General features: G+C 36.6%; 2 protein-coding genes across 2 annotated transcripts; one reads left to right on the forward strand and one right to left on the reverse strand.

Moving 5' to 3' along the window:
- Nucleotides 1–12,331: 12,331 nt before the first annotated feature.
- On the reverse strand, nt 12,332–13,710 carry LOC140748975 (beta-ureidopropionase). The gene has a single exon (XM_083059006.1). It carries the CDS (start codon nt 13,648–13,650, stop codon nt 12,481–12,483), a length of 1,170 nt encoding a protein of 389 aa, XP_082915132.1. The 5' UTR covers nt 13,651–13,710; the 3' UTR covers nt 12,332–12,480.
- Nucleotides 13,711–16,222: 2,512 nt separating this feature from the next.
- On the forward strand, nt 16,223–17,649 carry LOC140749007 (beta-ureidopropionase). Its single transcript, XM_083059007.1, has one exon. The coding sequence runs from the start codon at nt 16,223–16,225 to the stop codon at nt 17,360–17,362; it is 1,140 nt and encodes a 379-aa protein (XP_082915133.1). The 3' UTR covers nt 17,363–17,649.
- Nucleotides 17,650–18,768: the final 1,119 nt, after the last annotated feature.

Below are 18,768 nucleotides of genomic sequence, written 5' to 3' on the forward strand. Positions count from 1 at the left end.
ATGGAACAAATCGAACCATACGCAACCATTATAATGCTGACTGAGCATGGTAATACTGAAACAACCGCAACTGTTGCCCACTAGTTTCGATCTGTGCCATTTACTAAGATATAAGTGCTACTGATATAAGCAGTGAGACAGTAATGGGTTGCTCCTTAGGGGTAATATCGCGTCTGTAGCCGTACTGAATTATATTTAAGGTTGATAAGATACATCCACGTACGGCGTTAATTATGTGTTAACTTATGATCAGGTGGACTGCATACTCTTACACTAGGTACATCATTTTCATAAATGTTTATCTGCTCTACATAAATATTTTGTTATGGTCAATGTTATCATTAGCTATTGTTAAATTATAACAAGATTACAACCATAATAAGGTTGTAAATTTGTGTCCAAATTAAATTGATATATATTTTTTTATAATATAGCAGTAGCAGACGTGCATACGGTCCACCTGATGGTAAGTGGCTACTGCCGCCCATGGACATCTGTAATCAACCCCAGATAGGATTAGATATTCCTACCTAAGGTCTGACACAGATACGCCGCTACCCCTGAGGACTAAGCTGGAACGCCTCGAAAAAGTATGTCTCCCTTACCACACCCTTCAAAACGGAACACAGCAGCGCCTAACACTGCTGTTATTAGGCAGAAATAGGTGTGGCGGTGGTGGTGCCGGACTCGAACCACAAAGGGTTCTACCACCTTCAATATTATATTTAATCTTCTCTCGGATACCTAAGTACCTGCAAAGAGAGATTCGTATAAACCTAATCTTACTCGTATGTTGACAAACATATAAAACTAACATGCATTATGAATACTGTGTACACTGTACACTTTACTGAGAGAAATTGAACTAAAACGTCGTTAGTGACACCACTGCATTTTAACGATTTAGTTTCCTAACTTGCCTAATTAATTTAATTAAAATGGCTTTTCCTCACATTTCCTAGAACGAGGAATACTAATACGTCTTCTATATAAAAGAGAAAGGATACGTTTAAGTACTTATTAAGCATCGCAGACTCTAAATTACTGAAGTTTGAACAATGAAATTTGGAAAATAATTTCATTTTATGATGTCGGCAGCTAGAAAAACTTTCAGATACATAGTTCGTGGGTAATACATACTCTACAACTCTACAATAAGAAATCTTTTTCTTTTAAAATATAAGAATAGCAGACGAGCATGCAGTTCAGCTGATCATAAGTGGCTTATGCCGCCTATGGACATATGTAATCAACCCAAGGTAGGATTACATATTCCTACCTGAGGTCGGCCACAGATGCGCACCTACTCCTGCAAACCAAGCTGGAACGCCTCGGAAAAGTATGTCTCCCTTACCACATCCTTCAAACCAGAACACAGCAGCGCTCAACACTGCTTTATGAGGCAGAAATAGGTATGGCGGTGGTGCTGCCGGAGTCAAACCGCAAAGGGTTTTTTTTTTTTTTTTTATAATATAAGAGTAGCAGACGAGCATGCAGTCCACCTGATGGTAAGTGGCTACTGCCGCCCATGGACATCTGTAATCAACCCCAGATAGGATTAGATATTCCTACCTGAGGTCGGCCACAGATGCGCCGCTACCCCTGAGGACTTAGCTGGAACGCCTCCCAAAAGTTTGTCTCCCTTACCACACCCTTCAAACCGGAACACAGCAGCGCCTAACACTGCTGTTATTAGGTAGAAATAGGTGTGGCGGTGGTGCCGCCGGAGTCGAACCACAAAGGGTTCTACCACCTTTAAAATCTATGAGAGCCAAGTTTAACCGAACATTTAATCTTTGATTTAACCAATAAAACGCCCTTTTGACTAAACATTAACTTTACAAACGTTTTAGTCAGAATAATGTTGCAAAACGAATAAATTCCGCCCCAGAGTCACAGGTGTTAATAATGATCTACCCGCTAAACTTGAGGGGTTTTAAAACCCTCCCCTTTTAGTATTAACACAACTCTTATTTCGGAGCCCGAAGATGACATTTGTTCAATAAGGAACTCGTTTCACTACAAGCGATAAGCGAAAGATCTTTGCGATATGATAGCTGATACCTACTAGTACATATTTTTAATAGAAGTAGCAAACGAACATGCATTTCATTTGATATTAAATGGCCACTAACGCCACTGCCCGTGGAAATCTATAATCAATCCCAGATAAACAGTCCATCTTCAGGTCACCCGCAGTTGGATCGGTACAGCACCCTTAAGAACTAGGTAGAGCGCTTCGCATAATATTTCTCTCGTTATACCAATACACAGCTGCTCTTTCAACGTACAAAAGGTGTGACAGTGGTGCCTCTGGACTTCTGTACCCTTACCATGAGTTTTTACGTTTTGACAAATATGACTGTTTTGGTATTTGTTTAAGTAATGACCTATACAATTTCCAAGTTCTGACACAATCCGCTAGGGGCGCTGATCGGAAATTGTATGGGCAAATACGTAAACAAATACCAAATCAGTCATATTTGTCAAAATGAAAAAAATCATGGTAAGGGTACTGGAGTCAAAACATGAAGTGTTTTCCTTCAACCAAACAAGCTCCTGTTACCACAGAAACAATACACTGTGAAACGACTTTCTTCCTAACCACAACCAATTTATACGACAAAATGGAGTTGACTTTGCGGTGAGCTATGTTATTCAAGATTAGTTCATATTTGTAGCCAGAATCTATGAAACATTTCAAATACGACTCATTCTTCAAATAGGTACAAACGTCCATTGCCGACAGTCAGGCCTAAAATTTATACACCTCCCTTCTTGTTTTCAGGTAACAAATTCAATTTATCCCTGTGGAGAATTTAAAAGTGTTAAAACCTCTCGTAATTCAACTCCGGAGGCACCACGGCCATGCCTTCAACAGTAGTGTATTGTTACGAAGAGTGTGATGAGGTACTGAAGGTTTCGAAGGGTTTGAAGGTGGTTTTCGAAGGGTTTGAAAGGGTTCTTGTGGTTCGACTCCGGTGGCACCACCGCCACACCTATTTCTGCCTAACAGCAGTGTTAGGCGCTGCTGTGTTCCGTTTTGAAGGGTGTGGTAAGGGAGACATACTTTTCCGAGACGTTCCACCTTAGTCCTCAGGGGTAGCGGCGCATCTGTGGCCGACCTCAGGTAGGAATATCTATCCTATCTGGGGTTGATTAGTTGTCCATGGGCAGAAGCCACTTACCATCAGGTGGACTGCATGCTCGTCTGTTACTCCTATATTATAAAAAAAAGAAAGGTAGAGACACATAAACGAGTAACTTAGTCCTCAAGGATAATATCGCTTCTGTAACCGATCTGAAGAAAACTACAATCCTAATCTGGGGTTGATTAAAATATCTATGGGCATCAATTTACCCTTACCAGCAGACTAAACTCTCGTATCCTACATTACATCACAAAAAAATCGTTTATCGTTTTAGCTTCGCTATCAGACATCCAACAAGCTTGTAAAATAATCACAGAATTCGTCACCAGTTCATTTTGAACTCTTCCTTACATTGAATTAAGTTTTTGACACGTCAAATAATTCTCGTCCAAAAACAGGGGAGGTCTTAAATACTTGGTTACATTTTTACTGGTTACATTTTACAACCCCGCGGTAAGATTTGTAACAAATTCGAGTTAATAATTTGAAATTACGACTTTTGTAACGATATCCGAGATTTATGGAGATAATTCTGGTTATTAGATGATCTGGAGATGTAATGACTTAGGTACTTTTGTAGACTTCAGAAACTAAAAGCTAGATATTGGAGTTTTATGACTTACTGGGTACTGCCTACTTAGAAGAGATTTTTACTGTTATTTAATGTCTGTAATTCTTACTTTATATCTTTTATATTCCACCATAAAAGTATTTAGTCCACCATAAATTTATTTATTGTTACATTCAGTAATAACAAAAGGGGATGGGTTATTTATATAGAAGGAATAATTTATCTATACATAATGAATACTGATAAGAATTCTGTATCTATATATCGTTAGCCTTAGAACATCTACCAACTGCGTTCCGGTACAGCAGTCATAACTAAATAGAACTGTGTGGAAATAGAGGAATAATTCATCTATAAATAATGAATACTGATAAGAATTCTGTATCTATATATCGTTAGCCTTAGAACATCTACCAACTGCGTTCCGGTACAGCAGTCATAACTAAATAGAACTGTGTGGAAATAGAAGGAATAATTTATCTATAAATAATGGAGACTGATTAGAATTCTGTATCTATACATCGTTAGCCTCAGAACATCTACCCACTGCGTTCCGGTACAGCAGTCGTAGAAATAGAACTGAGTGGAACTATTGGTAAAAAATGTCACCTAAAGACCACACATTTTATGGAGTGCCCTTTAAGGCATGGGGTATCGTTTAAAAAGGTCGCGAACTGGCACAAATGTCGCGCCCTTTGCGCTCCTGTGCCCAAGGGACCAGTAGTTCTGTAGATTTCGCGAGGGAACAGATATTGAATTTTAACCATAGAGTATAACCGCTACGATTGAAATGTAACTCATAAGTCATAATAGAATTATATTTCACTAATTTCTATTTCAAAGCAGCCATGTGGCGTTATTTTGTTTACTTTTTATGGAGTGAGTAGTAATTTATACAAAGACTAGTCATCTAGTCTAATATTATATTAGGAAAACTTTGTTTGTTTGTTTGGTTGTAATGAATAGGCTCAAAAACTACTGAACCGATTTTAAAAATTCTTTCACCATTCGAAAGCTACATTACGAGTAACATAGGCTATATTTTATATGAAATATATTTTATAAATAGATTTTGAGGCGGTACAAAGTTTGCCGTGTCAGCTAGTAATTAGATATAATCATTATGTGAATTTTTACCTTGGACTTCAATATACCTATAGATAATTAGTTTTTGACTGTGATAAGAGGAGTCAGGAATATATTTTACATACTTTATATAATAAAAACACTTAAATAGCAAACTTAACATCAATAACTTGTAAAAAAATTCTTTCAACATTTTTTAAAAGAACAAACATTATCTACGCTTACGAAAACTAACTAATCATTTCTCCCGCATTGGGAAAATGGATGGCGCATGGCGTGTAATTCGAAATTTAAACTGTCCAGTGGCGCCCCCGCGATGACGTATGGCACCCGCGGGTGTGATCAACTGTACGCACGTAAACTTTATTATTCTACGCATTTTGCTATTATTTCGTCTTTATTCCGTTATAATAGGGATGGGAGGTAACGCAACAATATAATTGTTTCGCGAAGTATGACGGATTTGTTCTGTCAAAGAACTATGCGTGTATTTATGGATGCGTGCGGTGTGTTTGAAATTTAATCGCTTTGAATCGCTAGTATCTGCAATTGTTTAAGTTTTCGGTTTGGAACAATGCTACTGTTTGTTGTTTCTCTGCCTTGATGTATTTCTGCCTTGCAACAGTGTTACAAGGCTGAAATACAACAAGGTTCTTGTTGGCTACTGTGGTCTGGTTTCAAAATGTGCCAAGAGAGATGCGTTAGAAATTAAAACTTAATCCTCAAAAGCATAGATTAGTAAAGATACTTCGCCGCCTTGAAATTGAATGAAGCCACAAACGGCTTATTAGAAAGTTATTTTTTTGAATTCTTGACAATTGAAAACCATTTTTAGAGAAAATTTACGCATAAATCACTAATACTGCGTAATTTACATATTAAATAAATAATTATTTCAAATATTTTAGGGACATTTTAGCACGGAGACGTGACAAATAGTACATTACAATACGAGGACGAAAAATTTTTTTCTGACAAGTGTGAGTTTGCAGGCCGAGCCGCAGGCGAGGACTGCAATCACACGAGTCAGAAAAACATTTTTCGTCCGCGTGTTGTATAAAATTTTATATTACGGAGTCGGAAATGGGGGTTTTGCGCACGCGAAGCGTGCGTAAAACGTCCATTTACGCACGCCGTGATATAAACTTTTTTACGCAACTATTTCAATTCTCAAAACAGGGTACATTTTCTTACTAATCTATGCTCAAAGGTAACAACGTATGCATGGCCGATGTCAGGGAGGACACTAATCCTATCTTAGGTTGATTAGGATGATATATTAGGTTGAAAGATGTACATGGGTGGCAGTTTCCATCTCATATCAAGTGCATTTTGATGCGTTAAGAAATAAATAAACTTAATTTCGGAGCCATATTTATACTTGTAGAACATTTATTATATTATATTATTTATATCGAATGTTTTATATAGAACAGGAAGACCGATGAAAAGGTTATTTTTCTCATAGGTACAATCTCGCCGGCGACACACGCTCGGTTCCATTTCCGCCGCTCTCTGCCCGTCGACTTTTGAACAGACCATTGAAAAAATGTCTCACTATTACACCAACTTGATTTGACTAAGAACAGCGCGATGTGTGGAGACGCGATTTTTGTTGTTATGTTATTTTTTATAGACTTCAATCATCCCGATAGCCCCAACGTGTACATTCTTATCCTACTTTTCCTATACATGTATTATTTTTATATGTTACATGCCCCACATGGTGTTGTTAATTTTGACTAAATTCTTTCATTTACTGCATACACTATGTTTGCATAAGTAGGGTCACAATTTATAATCACATAAGATCCTGCTACAAACACTGATACTTTGCATTTGCAGCAAGATATTCTACTAGCAGACTCTTAAATGAGTATGTATTTGTATATTCCATTTAAATATCAATTATACTTATGGATAAATAGCGTAGTTAAGATTTATTACTTACGTAAGATATAAAGAAAAATACAGTAATGCGCATCCACACCTTTCGCTGTCGCACTTCGGCAGCGCAAATTGAAAAGCACACTCGAAAACCCCTTCAGTGTGACGTGGAGCGCACAATGGAACCTGCACCCGTCGGCACGCTGGAACGCTTTATCGTCCCCAAATTGACGTCCCGGAAACGTTCCGGACGTGCATGCCGTGAACGCTGAAAAAATCTAGTTTAAAACTTTTGACATCACTAGCGGCTCTACAAAATGGGATCGCTGTTCGGCAATTTTTATCATTTTTACAGTTTGGTGTAAAGGAACGTTAAAAGTATTAAATAAAATCGGATCAGTAGTTTCGAAGATTACCTCATACATCCATACAACTTAATAATAGTATATCTCTACTTTTATTTATGATATATCATCGTTTAAGACAATCATGGTCATCTAAATGGAGCTCGTAATTACGTCTAGTTTTGTTTAATTTTGTAAGTAAATTAAACAGTAGGTATCCTAAATTATCCTTAGCAATTTTTACAGAGCTCTAGTAGGCGTGTAAATGTGTTAATTTTAAAATTAAAGCGAACAATAATACTTTTAATACGAACTTCCTAAGTACCCAGTAATAAGTTTTTGAAAATAAATCTCAATTTCATAAATATCCGATTGTAAATTTTTCCAACGCCGGTATTACTACGGTTACTTAAAACACCTGTTAACAGTAACTACGTTTATATAATAACTGTCAATTAAATAACAAAAGACAAAACAGATTATTACTTTTACGACTGAGCACTATAAGTGATTATTTGCCGAGTATCTCCATGTGTGCCGAGAAGTGGCAAATAGCCGAGGATAGCGCAATAATTGTAATTAGAGTGGGAATAATTGGATGGGCTGGGGGTCCGGGGTCATAATTTAATAACACATTTTGATGGATTATGACACCATAGATACACGTTCTATGTGACTTTATGATTCTCTGTAGGGTTTTGTCTTTTTTGTTATAAAACTTATAAATAATTTTCATCGTGTTTTTCAGAAGATGACTTTCGGTTTTTACTCAAAAATTCTATAGAAATGGTTACTTAGTAAAAGTTAATATTTTTTGACAATAATCTTTAAATGAAGAACATACCTATCTTCGTTCAATGATTTGGAACACAACCCGTTGGTATAGACACACATTATACATTGATTGAGTGATTGTTATTTTCTGAGACATAAACAGTAAATGTCTTATATTAAGTATATAAATAGCAAACAAGTTTACAGTAAACCTGATGTTAAATGGCAGCTGCTGCCCATGGGCATCTTTAATCGAGATAGGATCCGAGGTGGCTCTCAGATGCGTTACTGGTTACCCATGAGGACTAAGATAGAACGCCTCCTATAACAGTATATGTGTGCCTAGTACGACTATCTCTCCTTTATCACACGCTTAAAACAAAAACACAGCTGTGCTGAGCTGATTTTATTATAAGACAGAAGTAGGTGTAGCTTATTTGAGCCTGATTTTATAATTATAATCTAGTTAATTGCAGAACAATAATGATTATTTTTTAAATAAAGTTAAAGTAACGTAGGTAGTAGTAGTAGATACTCTATGCAGTTTCTTGTGCCAAATAAACCGAATACCTTTATCGACGTAAGCCTTTATCGTAAACTTATATGAAAACTAAAGCACGTCGCCATATTGCTTCCAAACGAGCTTGTCAAACGTGGTGCGAATTCTAATATTTTTTATCTGTAAACCCAAAAGAAAGCCACCTGCGCTCTAAATTAAATTTCCAAAGCCAATAAATTTCTGAATAGAAGTAAATATAAGTACTATATCATTTTAAATATTTTGCACACGAAACATATAAACTTTAGGTATGTGCATTGTGTCATAACATTATTATGTTAAAGATTTTTGTTCTTTTTTTAATTTATATTCTAACTCCATAGATTAGTAAAGATTACTCACTCCTAAGAAGAAAATGTAACCAATTATGAGACTTGAAATAGTTGCGTATAAAAGTTTTGCCAAGTCTCGGTGCTAAAAATGTCCCTAAAATATTTGAAATAGTTGTTTATTTATTAAGTTATTATGTATTTATTACCTATATAGGTACGCAGTATTAGTTATTTATTCGTAAATTTTCTCTAAAATGTTTTTTATTCGTCAAGAATTCAAAAAAACAAATGACAAATAGCTGACAAATCAGCCGTTTAGTGGCTTCACTCAATTTCAAGGCGGCGAAGTATCTTTACTTATCAAAGTCTGACTCCAATAATTACAAAAAGCTTAAGATCATGATCATGACTAAGTCGGAAAAAAACGTTATTAATTCGAAGTTTCGAGTTCCATAGCTACTTCCAGGGCAGAGATTTAATTAGATAAGATAAGGAAGACATCAGCTAGGTATTTTAAAATTAGAAACACAAATCACCATACTAATTGTCTAAATCTTGGTTTACTAATTTATATTTAAAAAACAGTCCCCAGGGCAAAACGTGCAGCCAAGTTTAATGAGAAATTAGAAGAAAAATTGAAACCGCCGACCGTAAATGAAAAATTAAAAAGTCCTGCCGGAAACGGCAAGGCGGCCATGTTTCTCCGGTAACGTAATGGCCTTAATTACCCACAGACAGAAACAAACAAGATGGAATTTATGTGGATAATCGAATATTCGGTTGTAAAACAAAACAATAATAATACCTAAGTATTATAATAAATATGATTTTATTAATTTACGTAACCTATATATACAGGTTTAACATAAATGCCACACTTAACATTCACTCTTTGATTTCGCGCCATATCCATAAACATAGATTTTTTTTAATGACTTATTTTTTTCAAGTACAAATGTCGTGAATTATCACACATTACTAAAATGTATCATTTAAAAAGCTCAAGTATTATAAAGTAGTGTGAATAATTTGATACATAATACAATTTGAGTACATCTGATACATCTGGGCACGAGTGGGTGAGATGTTAAAAGCCTCGAGCGCTGTTTCCGTAGACTGTGCACTCCGCGCGACCTAATTGCGACTAGGGTTGTCCCTGTAATATACAGTTTAACTAAATCTGTAACTAATGCGGTAAATGTGCAAGTGCCATTGTAATAAAGTAATCATATTAATCAGTATCAAGCCTTGTAAGCAATGCTCTAATGGGACATGGGACATAAAAATGATGGTCTAAAGGGGCCTAGGACTGCTGAGGCAACTGGTAATGGCGGTCATAACCGATAACCATCCATTCCTTTCGGATCATAGTTTCTTCAGTAACCACTACACAATTCGAATATTCTTCTTTGAATGACTGCGACGGTACGCAGATCTCATGCTGCTCTGTACAGACCTCTACAGGAGTATCGCACTCGAAAGACTCCAATTGTGTTACTTTGGAGGTCCCGGAGTCCACGTAGTGCAGCCACGTAGATGGTCTAAGTGGGTAAACATCCTACATAACCTAGTGTCACTCTTACCTTTTTGAAGGTTTTTCCGCTCATCAACAAAAAATCATAAAATATGTTTACATTACATTACATCGACTCAGAAAAATTGGCAACCCTGCAGTAAAACACATCATTATTGTAATGGATGTCACGGGCTGCAACTTCACTAGTGCTCTGAAAAGCCATGACTACATGACTATCTGTGTCAAAACGTCCAATTCACTACCCTATTCCCTTACAACACGGTTCTGGCGTGACACCGAAAAAGTTTGTCGTGTCGTTGGCTAGATGGTGTGACAATCGCAAGAGAGCAACACATTAGCGACATCTCACGGCGGAGTGAGAAAATTACACAGGAATTATAGTGTTGAGGTTTTGAGTTGCACGGCTTTCAGCGGTTCTGAAGTGTTGTCACTCGGTCGTTGAAACAAAGGGGAGATGCAGTTTTCGTAATTTTAGGGCGGTAGAATTAAAAATGAAATTGGATTTTAGTGCAAGTGTCTTTTAAGATAGAGAAAATCAAATCAAATCAAATCTATTTATTTGTGAATACAGGTATTAAAAAGTTACATATAGTGCGGTACATTCCACCTTTTCAGGTATACAAATATCAGGTATACCATCTCTATATATATTATAATATACAAATATAATATAATATAATATATATACAGAAAGCAGCAATCGCCTTGTAGTTTAAACTCGGCCTCTCAATCGGCGGTCTAAGGTTCAAATCCCACGCACCTCTGATTTTGTAAAGTTAATAACAGAAATTATAAATAAATTATCACTATATACCTATTTATATAACGATGAAGTAAAACATCTTTAGTTAGAAAACCTACACACATGACAGATCTTAAAAAACTTCTTAATATGTGTGTAAAGTCTACCAATCCGCATTTAGCCAGCACGGTGAACTTTCGCCTAAATCTCTCTCACTATGAGAGGAGGCACGGGCTGTTTTCTGGAAATATACATTAAAATTCATCCAATCTAATTCAAATTCAAAATGCACAATGATAAAATAACGGAACGTTGGGCGAAGTATAGATGTAATTTTAACCGTCACTTAACAGTACCGGTCACCTACTGCAAAGCTCCAGCAATATAAATGACTCTTCCTATAATAAGATGATACGCAGTGATAGCCTAGTGGTTAAGACCCCGGCCTCTTGATCGAGGGGTCCGCTGTTCTAATCCCAGGCACGCATTTCTAATCTCTTCTAATTATTCTAATCTAAAGGAAAACATCGTGAGGAAACCGTGTCTAATAATTCGCACATGACCAGCGCGGTGGACTATGACAGCAGTGCAACAGTAATTGTTGGATGATGATGAATTTAGTCCTTCTGAAATACGAGATGATTCGATATCAATATGTTCAAAATCTTCAAGAACAAATCAATACTTTTATTGTAATACACCGCAAACCTAATGGGGCCGGATCCTATTCTGGTTAAGTCCATACGTGGAATTTATTACGTTCTTGTTCAAAGGGACATCAATGACGAATAGGATATCTACATATTTGCATAAACTATGTTATTATTATAGGACACAATTATACTAATAATATTTTAAACAAAATAAAGAAATCATGAGAACACAGACAAATATGAACATAGATTTTAATTGAATTAATAAATTATAATTTTAATTACATTCAATTTTAAAACATCTCTGAATCAATAGATTATTTATTTTAATCTACATTTATTTTTTTAAAACCTGCATTAAAATATGTTTCGTAGTATATATGTACTTAATAATAAGATGGAAATCAAAAAGGTGTTTTGTTATTTGCGAATAAGTTTATCTTCGACTTAGCAGGCATGTAAATCCGTAGAATAAGAATAGTTAGTGTAATTATAATGTGAACCTATAAACCTTAATGATCATTGAGTCTCATGATAAAATAAAAACAAATACTAATAGATTTCCTAATGAGTCTGTGTCTGGTGTATTAGTAATTAAACGATTTACGAGACTGATAAGTGGTATCATTATGTAAAAGTAAACAGATTAAATAAGACAATTTACTTCCTTACCTAGTCTTATGTTTGCAATCGTATGTAATTATAATTTACGTGTCATCAATAGTAAGTAAATGAAAGAAAAGAAAACAAAAAATATTTATAATAATTATAATATATTTATCAGTTCAGCGTGCTCACATTTAAAACTTATATGTGAAAAATAGCATCGGAATATGGCAAAGTGTTGACACAAGAATTTCGTACAGATTTGTTAAGCGCGTAGGTGTATTTTATTATCGAAGCTCACTTATCATTCTCGTGAACGACTTGGGGCTTGTATTCGAGGTCCAGAACTTTGCTCAGGCTGTTCACGTACATGTCTAAGCGCTGGGTCATGTAGTAGCAGCGACGATCCTTGATCTGTCTGTTCATGTTCAGATCCATTACAGCGATCAGCAGGCCGTCCCTGGTGCGGGAGAGACCGGGGCACCGCACGCCGTCGGGCCCGGAAAAGTAGCTCGATCCATAGAACAAGCCAAGATCCTTGTGCGCTGGCTTACCGTCAGCTGAAGTAAATTCGTTAGGGAATTCCTCATATCCAACTCGGTTGATGGCAGCCGTGAAGTAGCAGTTAGTGATTGCAGCGTTTCTGGCCTCGATGTTCCACATGTACTCACTGCCAGCCTCGGCCGCGATGGTCGCTGAAGGGTTGAACACAATTTCGGCTCCGTTCAAGCCATACATCATCCAGTTCAGTACATGGTGGCGACCGAAGCAAATATTAATAGCAATCTTGCCGTAGCGTGTCGCGAACACCGGGTGACCGGTATTACCTTCCATGTAGTAGTTAGATTCGTTGAAGTCTCCCACTCTTGGGATGTGGTTCTTGCGGTGCTTGCCAATAACGTTGCCGGTGTCACTGATCACGACGGCGGTGTTCCATAAGATATCGGAGTGGTTCTCGTCTCTCTCGAGAATGGAGGAGACGATAACCATGGCGTACTTGACGGCTAATTCGCGAAGGAAGCGCGTAGTGGGTCCTTCCTCGGCAGACTCCGCAAACTCGCACCAGGGCTGCTTTTCGCGGGTGCAAAAAGCGAAGGGCATGTTCCACAGTTCTTGGAAGCAGAGGATATTGACTCCCTCTTGACCAGCGACATCGATGATTTTCTTCACTTTAGCGAAAATAGCCGCTTTTTGCTCGTTAATTGGGCGGTCGGTGGACACGGCGATGGAATGCTGGATGACTCCTACCTTGACGATCCTGGGTGGTCTGGTGTGCTCCTTCTTGGCTGGGAACGCGTAAGCCGCGATTTCGAAGTCAGCGTCTTTCGCAGCAGCGATCGAGGAGTCCTTAATAGGTACTTCTTGGTGATTCTTTCTACCATAGTAGATCCTGTTGAATTCGTCTAAGTCATGGCCAGTCAGATTGCTGTTGATGATGGTTTCGAGACTCTGGGTTTCGTTTTCCATTTTGTATTCGGTTGCCGTGTATCTAGTCTGGAGCACAAGACGCTAATGACTGGTCCTTCTCGATCGTTCGGGCTTTTATTTGATCGCACAAGTACTTCGTCTCTAGGTGCATTCAAAGCGTCACTTATTATTTTTCTTGTGTGGTCCGCCCAGTATCTGGTGGCCTTAGACCTTGATATATGTGATAAGTTTAAGACAATATCGAAGGAAAAATATTTGGCTTATCAACAAGTAAACGTGACTTGTAATATTTCACTTAAATTTACTTAATACTTATACTATTCAGCTAAGTCACTTATTAAGATTTGAAACGTCATCACTTTTATTAATCGTAGCTAGTTTAAAGATTTTTATGATAATTAAGCTTATAAATCAAATTCATTACACCACATTTAATAACCTAAAATTTAAATTGTAATATTTTTACTTAGCCTAATTTTTAAGTTATTTACTTTGGAGTGGTAGTGAAAGGTCATTAAAACTACGTTATTTTGAATTATGCCATTCAAAATTTTAAATAAATATTTTAAATAAATGAATAGAAGAATAACAAAAAGTAAATTGAATACTTTATTTATATTTTTTTTATTATTAAATGTTTCTTAAAGCCTACCTATAAAAAATATATTTTCGTATGGTATACATTATATTTGTAGATCGTACCGCTAATAAACTCAAATCTGTGCAGTTGTTAGCAATATAGGCATTTACTTAAATATATTTATAAAATATTGAAACATTACACTGATAACATTAAAAAATAACCACGCAAACACTTGTTATTCTAAATATCATTCAATTAAAATATTTGCTTCTTGAGATTAAATATTTTTGTACTCATCCATTGAATATACCTACTGTTGTTATTAGGATTACATAACAGGTTAAAGTTAATTGATATGTAAGCTTGATTGTATGGGCGGATCACCCACATTAGAATTTAAATGCATTACTTGATTTATTATCGAAATGGTGTGAATATAAACATTGCATCAATATGCAAGACGGTCGGCAGGAGTCTGCATTCCGTGCTTATAAATATAGACAAGTACTTAGGTAACATAGCGGTGTACTTAATGTAGCCGATAGATCAACAGTCCTCAAACCGGTATGGTAAATGTATTTTACGTAGAAATTATGAAAGGTAGATAGAGCGTAGTGAACTTCGGGATAACGACATTAAAAGACATTTAACAATTACTCGCTACTAAAAAATGTGAAATTTCAATCAACATTGCGTAAAATTACAACAGATTGATTGTTAGTAACAGATGGACCTATATCTAATTAAACGTAGACAGGTACTTCATGATTCTTATAAGTCTGCTGTGGTCTAGTCTGAAGGTTGTTGCAAAAATGTAAAACTGCTATATTTTGTTTTGTATTGATTCTTCTTAAACACTAATATGAGTTGTTCCAAATATGTCGAAACAGTCACATATCTTTGATCGCTATTTCTTACAATTCCTTTCCTATTTAGGAGTCTTGACTCCTTAACATCAGTGAGCAGCAAGCTTGTTTCAATTTTATATAAAAACAATTGCCACTGATACTCGTTCACACTCGTTTCATGTTATTAATTGTAGGTAGCTATATACCTATTATACGATTCGACACACAACATACGACATGCGTTTATTGGATGATCCACTTTGATTTTTGTTTATAGCTTTTTTATTGTGTAGCAAGAGAGAGATACTTTTCCGAGGCGTTCCAGCTTAGTTCTCAGGGGTAGCGGCGCATCTGGGGCTAATCTCATGTAGGAATATCTAATCTGGGGTAGAATACAGATGCCCATGGGCGGCAGTAGCCTGCAATAGCAGTAGTAGTTTATGACAAGGTGGACTGCATCCTACTCCTATGTTATTAAAAAAGATATATATTTATTTCGTTAGTCTGGGTTTTTTATGGGGTATTCCATCTGTTTCTGCGCTATCTAGGTATTCTTTACATCATAGGCTCAGCACCAAAGCTCTCCCAACTTCTCATAACAAAACGATACGAGACAAGATTTCTTATAAAAATAGTGGTAAATGAGTAGCATGAGTTTTTGGTCCTCCACGCTTTGGAGGTGGCTGGATGATCCGTGCTCTACCTCATTATATTATAACTGGGGCGTGGGCCAATCCCAGATTTTTTGGCATTTTATTCCCTACGTAACAACTTTTCCAATGTCATCTTTTTAAGTTTATGTTGTAAAAGTAGAAAGATAGGTGCTCCTGTGAAAATTTGGATACTTCTAAAAGCGGGGTTTAATTCAGCTTTGCCTAAAGTGACTCGCCCGATATCTATTACAAATGGCTTGTACTTGTTCAAAATTAGCGCCGTGCGAACTACACAGTTTCATTGCAACCATATTGAAAAGATTACAAGGGCATACGGGACTTAGAAACAATGATTCAGTTTTATAATACATAGAAGATAATTCAATACCCTTGTTCCATATCGTTATTGAGACAATATTTCTAATACGAATGCGGTTGGTATACATCGCAATGAAACCGCACAGTCACACTGTGGTCACAGATCACAAATGGGATTACGTAACTTGATATCAGTATCGTTTCTTCTTATGTATGTAGTATCCGCGACAAACAAAATGGAGTCGCATCGCTCTTTCGATAACTTAATTAAAAATAATTTAACCCCAAAAGAATTTGCTGAGTTCAATAGAATATATTACGGTAGACAAGACCATTGTGAATTGAAGCTGAAGGAGTCATCATTGATTGCAAGTAAGGAGAACAATTTCGAAATAGCGGCTTATTCGTTTTCAGCTGAGAAAGAACAAACCAGACCGCCGCGGAAATTGAGGTTAGGTACAATCCAACACTCGATTGTTTTACCGACAGATAGGACTATTAACGAACAAAGGCAAGCTATATTCAATAAAATTGAAAAGATAATCGATATCGCGGCTTCAGAAGGTGTCCAAATTCTGTGCTTACAAGAAACATGGAGCATGCCCTTTTTTCTCTGCACAAAAGAAAAAGAAAAGTGGTCAGGCTTTGCTGAATCAGCCCAACATGGACCCAGTACGAAGTTCCTGAGCCAACTAGCGAAGAAATATGATATGGTTATAGTGTCCCCTATACTAGAAATAGATGATGGGGTATGGTGGAACACAGCGGTGGTAATCGACGAAAGAGGTAGATTCATGGGGAAACATCGTAAAAACCATTTACCCAGCGTTGGAAGCTTCAGTGAGACTTCGTATTACGCTCCTGGAAATTTAGGACATGCTGTTTTTGAAACGAAATACGCTAAAATAGCGGTAAATATATGCTATGGACGTCACCACGCATTAAATTGGCTCATGTTTGCTCTGAACGGTGCCGAAGTTGTTTTCAACCCCGCAGCCACTATTGCGAAGTTTGGCGAAGCGTTTTGGGGAACTGAAGCCCGAGCCGCGGCGATTGCTAATAACTATTTCACGTGTAGCATCAATAGGGTTGGCACTGAAGAGTTTTATGTTGGAAAAGAAAGAGAGAAGGTATCAAGGTCGTACTATGGATCAAGTTACGTGACTGCTCCCAATGGTTGCAGAACTCCGAGTCTGTCGAGGGAGAAAGATGGCCTGATGATTGTGGAAGTCGATCTGAATCTGTGCAGGCAAGTTAAAGATCAATGGCAGTTTAACACGACAGCTCGTTTAGACATGTATGCCAAGAGTTTGAGAGATAAATTCCCGCCTCAAACAGTAACAGAATAAGAAAGTCGAACTTAATTCTGCGTCAATTTATCATTTCACAGGGTTAATGACATAATAATGTCGCCTTTTGTAAACAAATTAAATGTTTAAAAAATAAAATTACGAAGATATAACTTATTTCAACATAACACAATGTATCTGTTTACAAATTAATTTATTTTATCTGTGTTTTTACTTAGATGAACTTTGTTATAGAACATTGAAATGATAAAAATTAACACCCAAAAAAATAAAATATTTGTCGACTCCACGTAGAACTTCAATCATAATTTGACTCCTAGGTACATCTAGAAGGATTGTGTGCTAGTTAAGGCAGTGATAGCTTAGTGGTTAAGAAACTCGGCCTCTCGATCGTGGAGTCCGAGGTTCAAATCCCAGGCACGCACCTCTGATTTTTAGAAATTATGTGCGTATTATAAATTATTTATCACTTCCTAAAACGGTGAAGGAAAACATCGTGAGGAAACCTGCATACCTGAAAGATTTATAAAAAAAATCTCAAAGGTATGTGAAGTCTACCAATACGCACTTGGCCAGCACTATGGTGGACTATGGTGGACTATGGCCTAATCCTTCTCATTTTGAGAGGAGACCCGTGCCCAGCAGTGGGACAATACGGGTTGATGATGATGATGATGCGTGCTAGTTTGCTCCTTCTAAACTTTTCACTAATTATATTATAGACAACCGTAGGTGGTTGATGGTTTGTATCATAGATTTGATAAAACAATGAACAAGACTGTAGTTTATTCAAATATTCTGTTTACTATTTATTGTTGTCTGCTGTTTCTTATTATTTTCTTAGGCATTCGCTTCACGCCCAAGTCACTGTTATGTTACCGGAGCACGCAGTTAACACAGCCAGTTAACACGCCATACATTACTTAACTAAGAACTATGTATTCACTTATTAAAATTTGAATTTTCCAGTTCGAATTTAAACAAATACATACTTTCTAGATTAAAGTCGATCTGTAATTATTGAATTGTGTGTCATCCGGGCAGCAAGTTAAGTTTGCCGACAAAAATAGGTTGTAGAAAAAAAATCATCTTTTACGCCTATTATTATTAATCAATCTATACATTTTTTGTTTACCAAAGATCGAAATATGACTAAGTCTTGTATGAAGTAATTGGCAAATATTGATCTATGGTAGGCTAAACATTAAATAAATTGATTAATAATGACGGGCGTTAGGAAGTAAACATTAGATAATATAATTATTAATTTGTGAGATTATGCTTCTCCATGGATTCTCCCTAATAAGTCCCAACCGGGGCAAACTGCCCCCTCTGTCACTGGAATAGGACCTCATTGTAAAAAGTAGAGCATAATAATAAATAAATTGTTTTCAATGTTATTCTAAATGTAATACTTTATAAAATAATAAATATAGTGCATTTCA

The sequence above is a fragment of the Epargyreus clarus genome, unplaced genomic scaffold (genome assembly GCF_041222505.1).
Source record: "Epargyreus clarus isolate Ecla_fem2 unplaced genomic scaffold, WU_Ecla_fem_2.2 ptg000017l, whole genome shotgun sequence".
Lineage (NCBI taxonomy): Eukaryota > Metazoa > Arthropoda > Insecta > Lepidoptera > Hesperiidae > Epargyreus > Epargyreus clarus.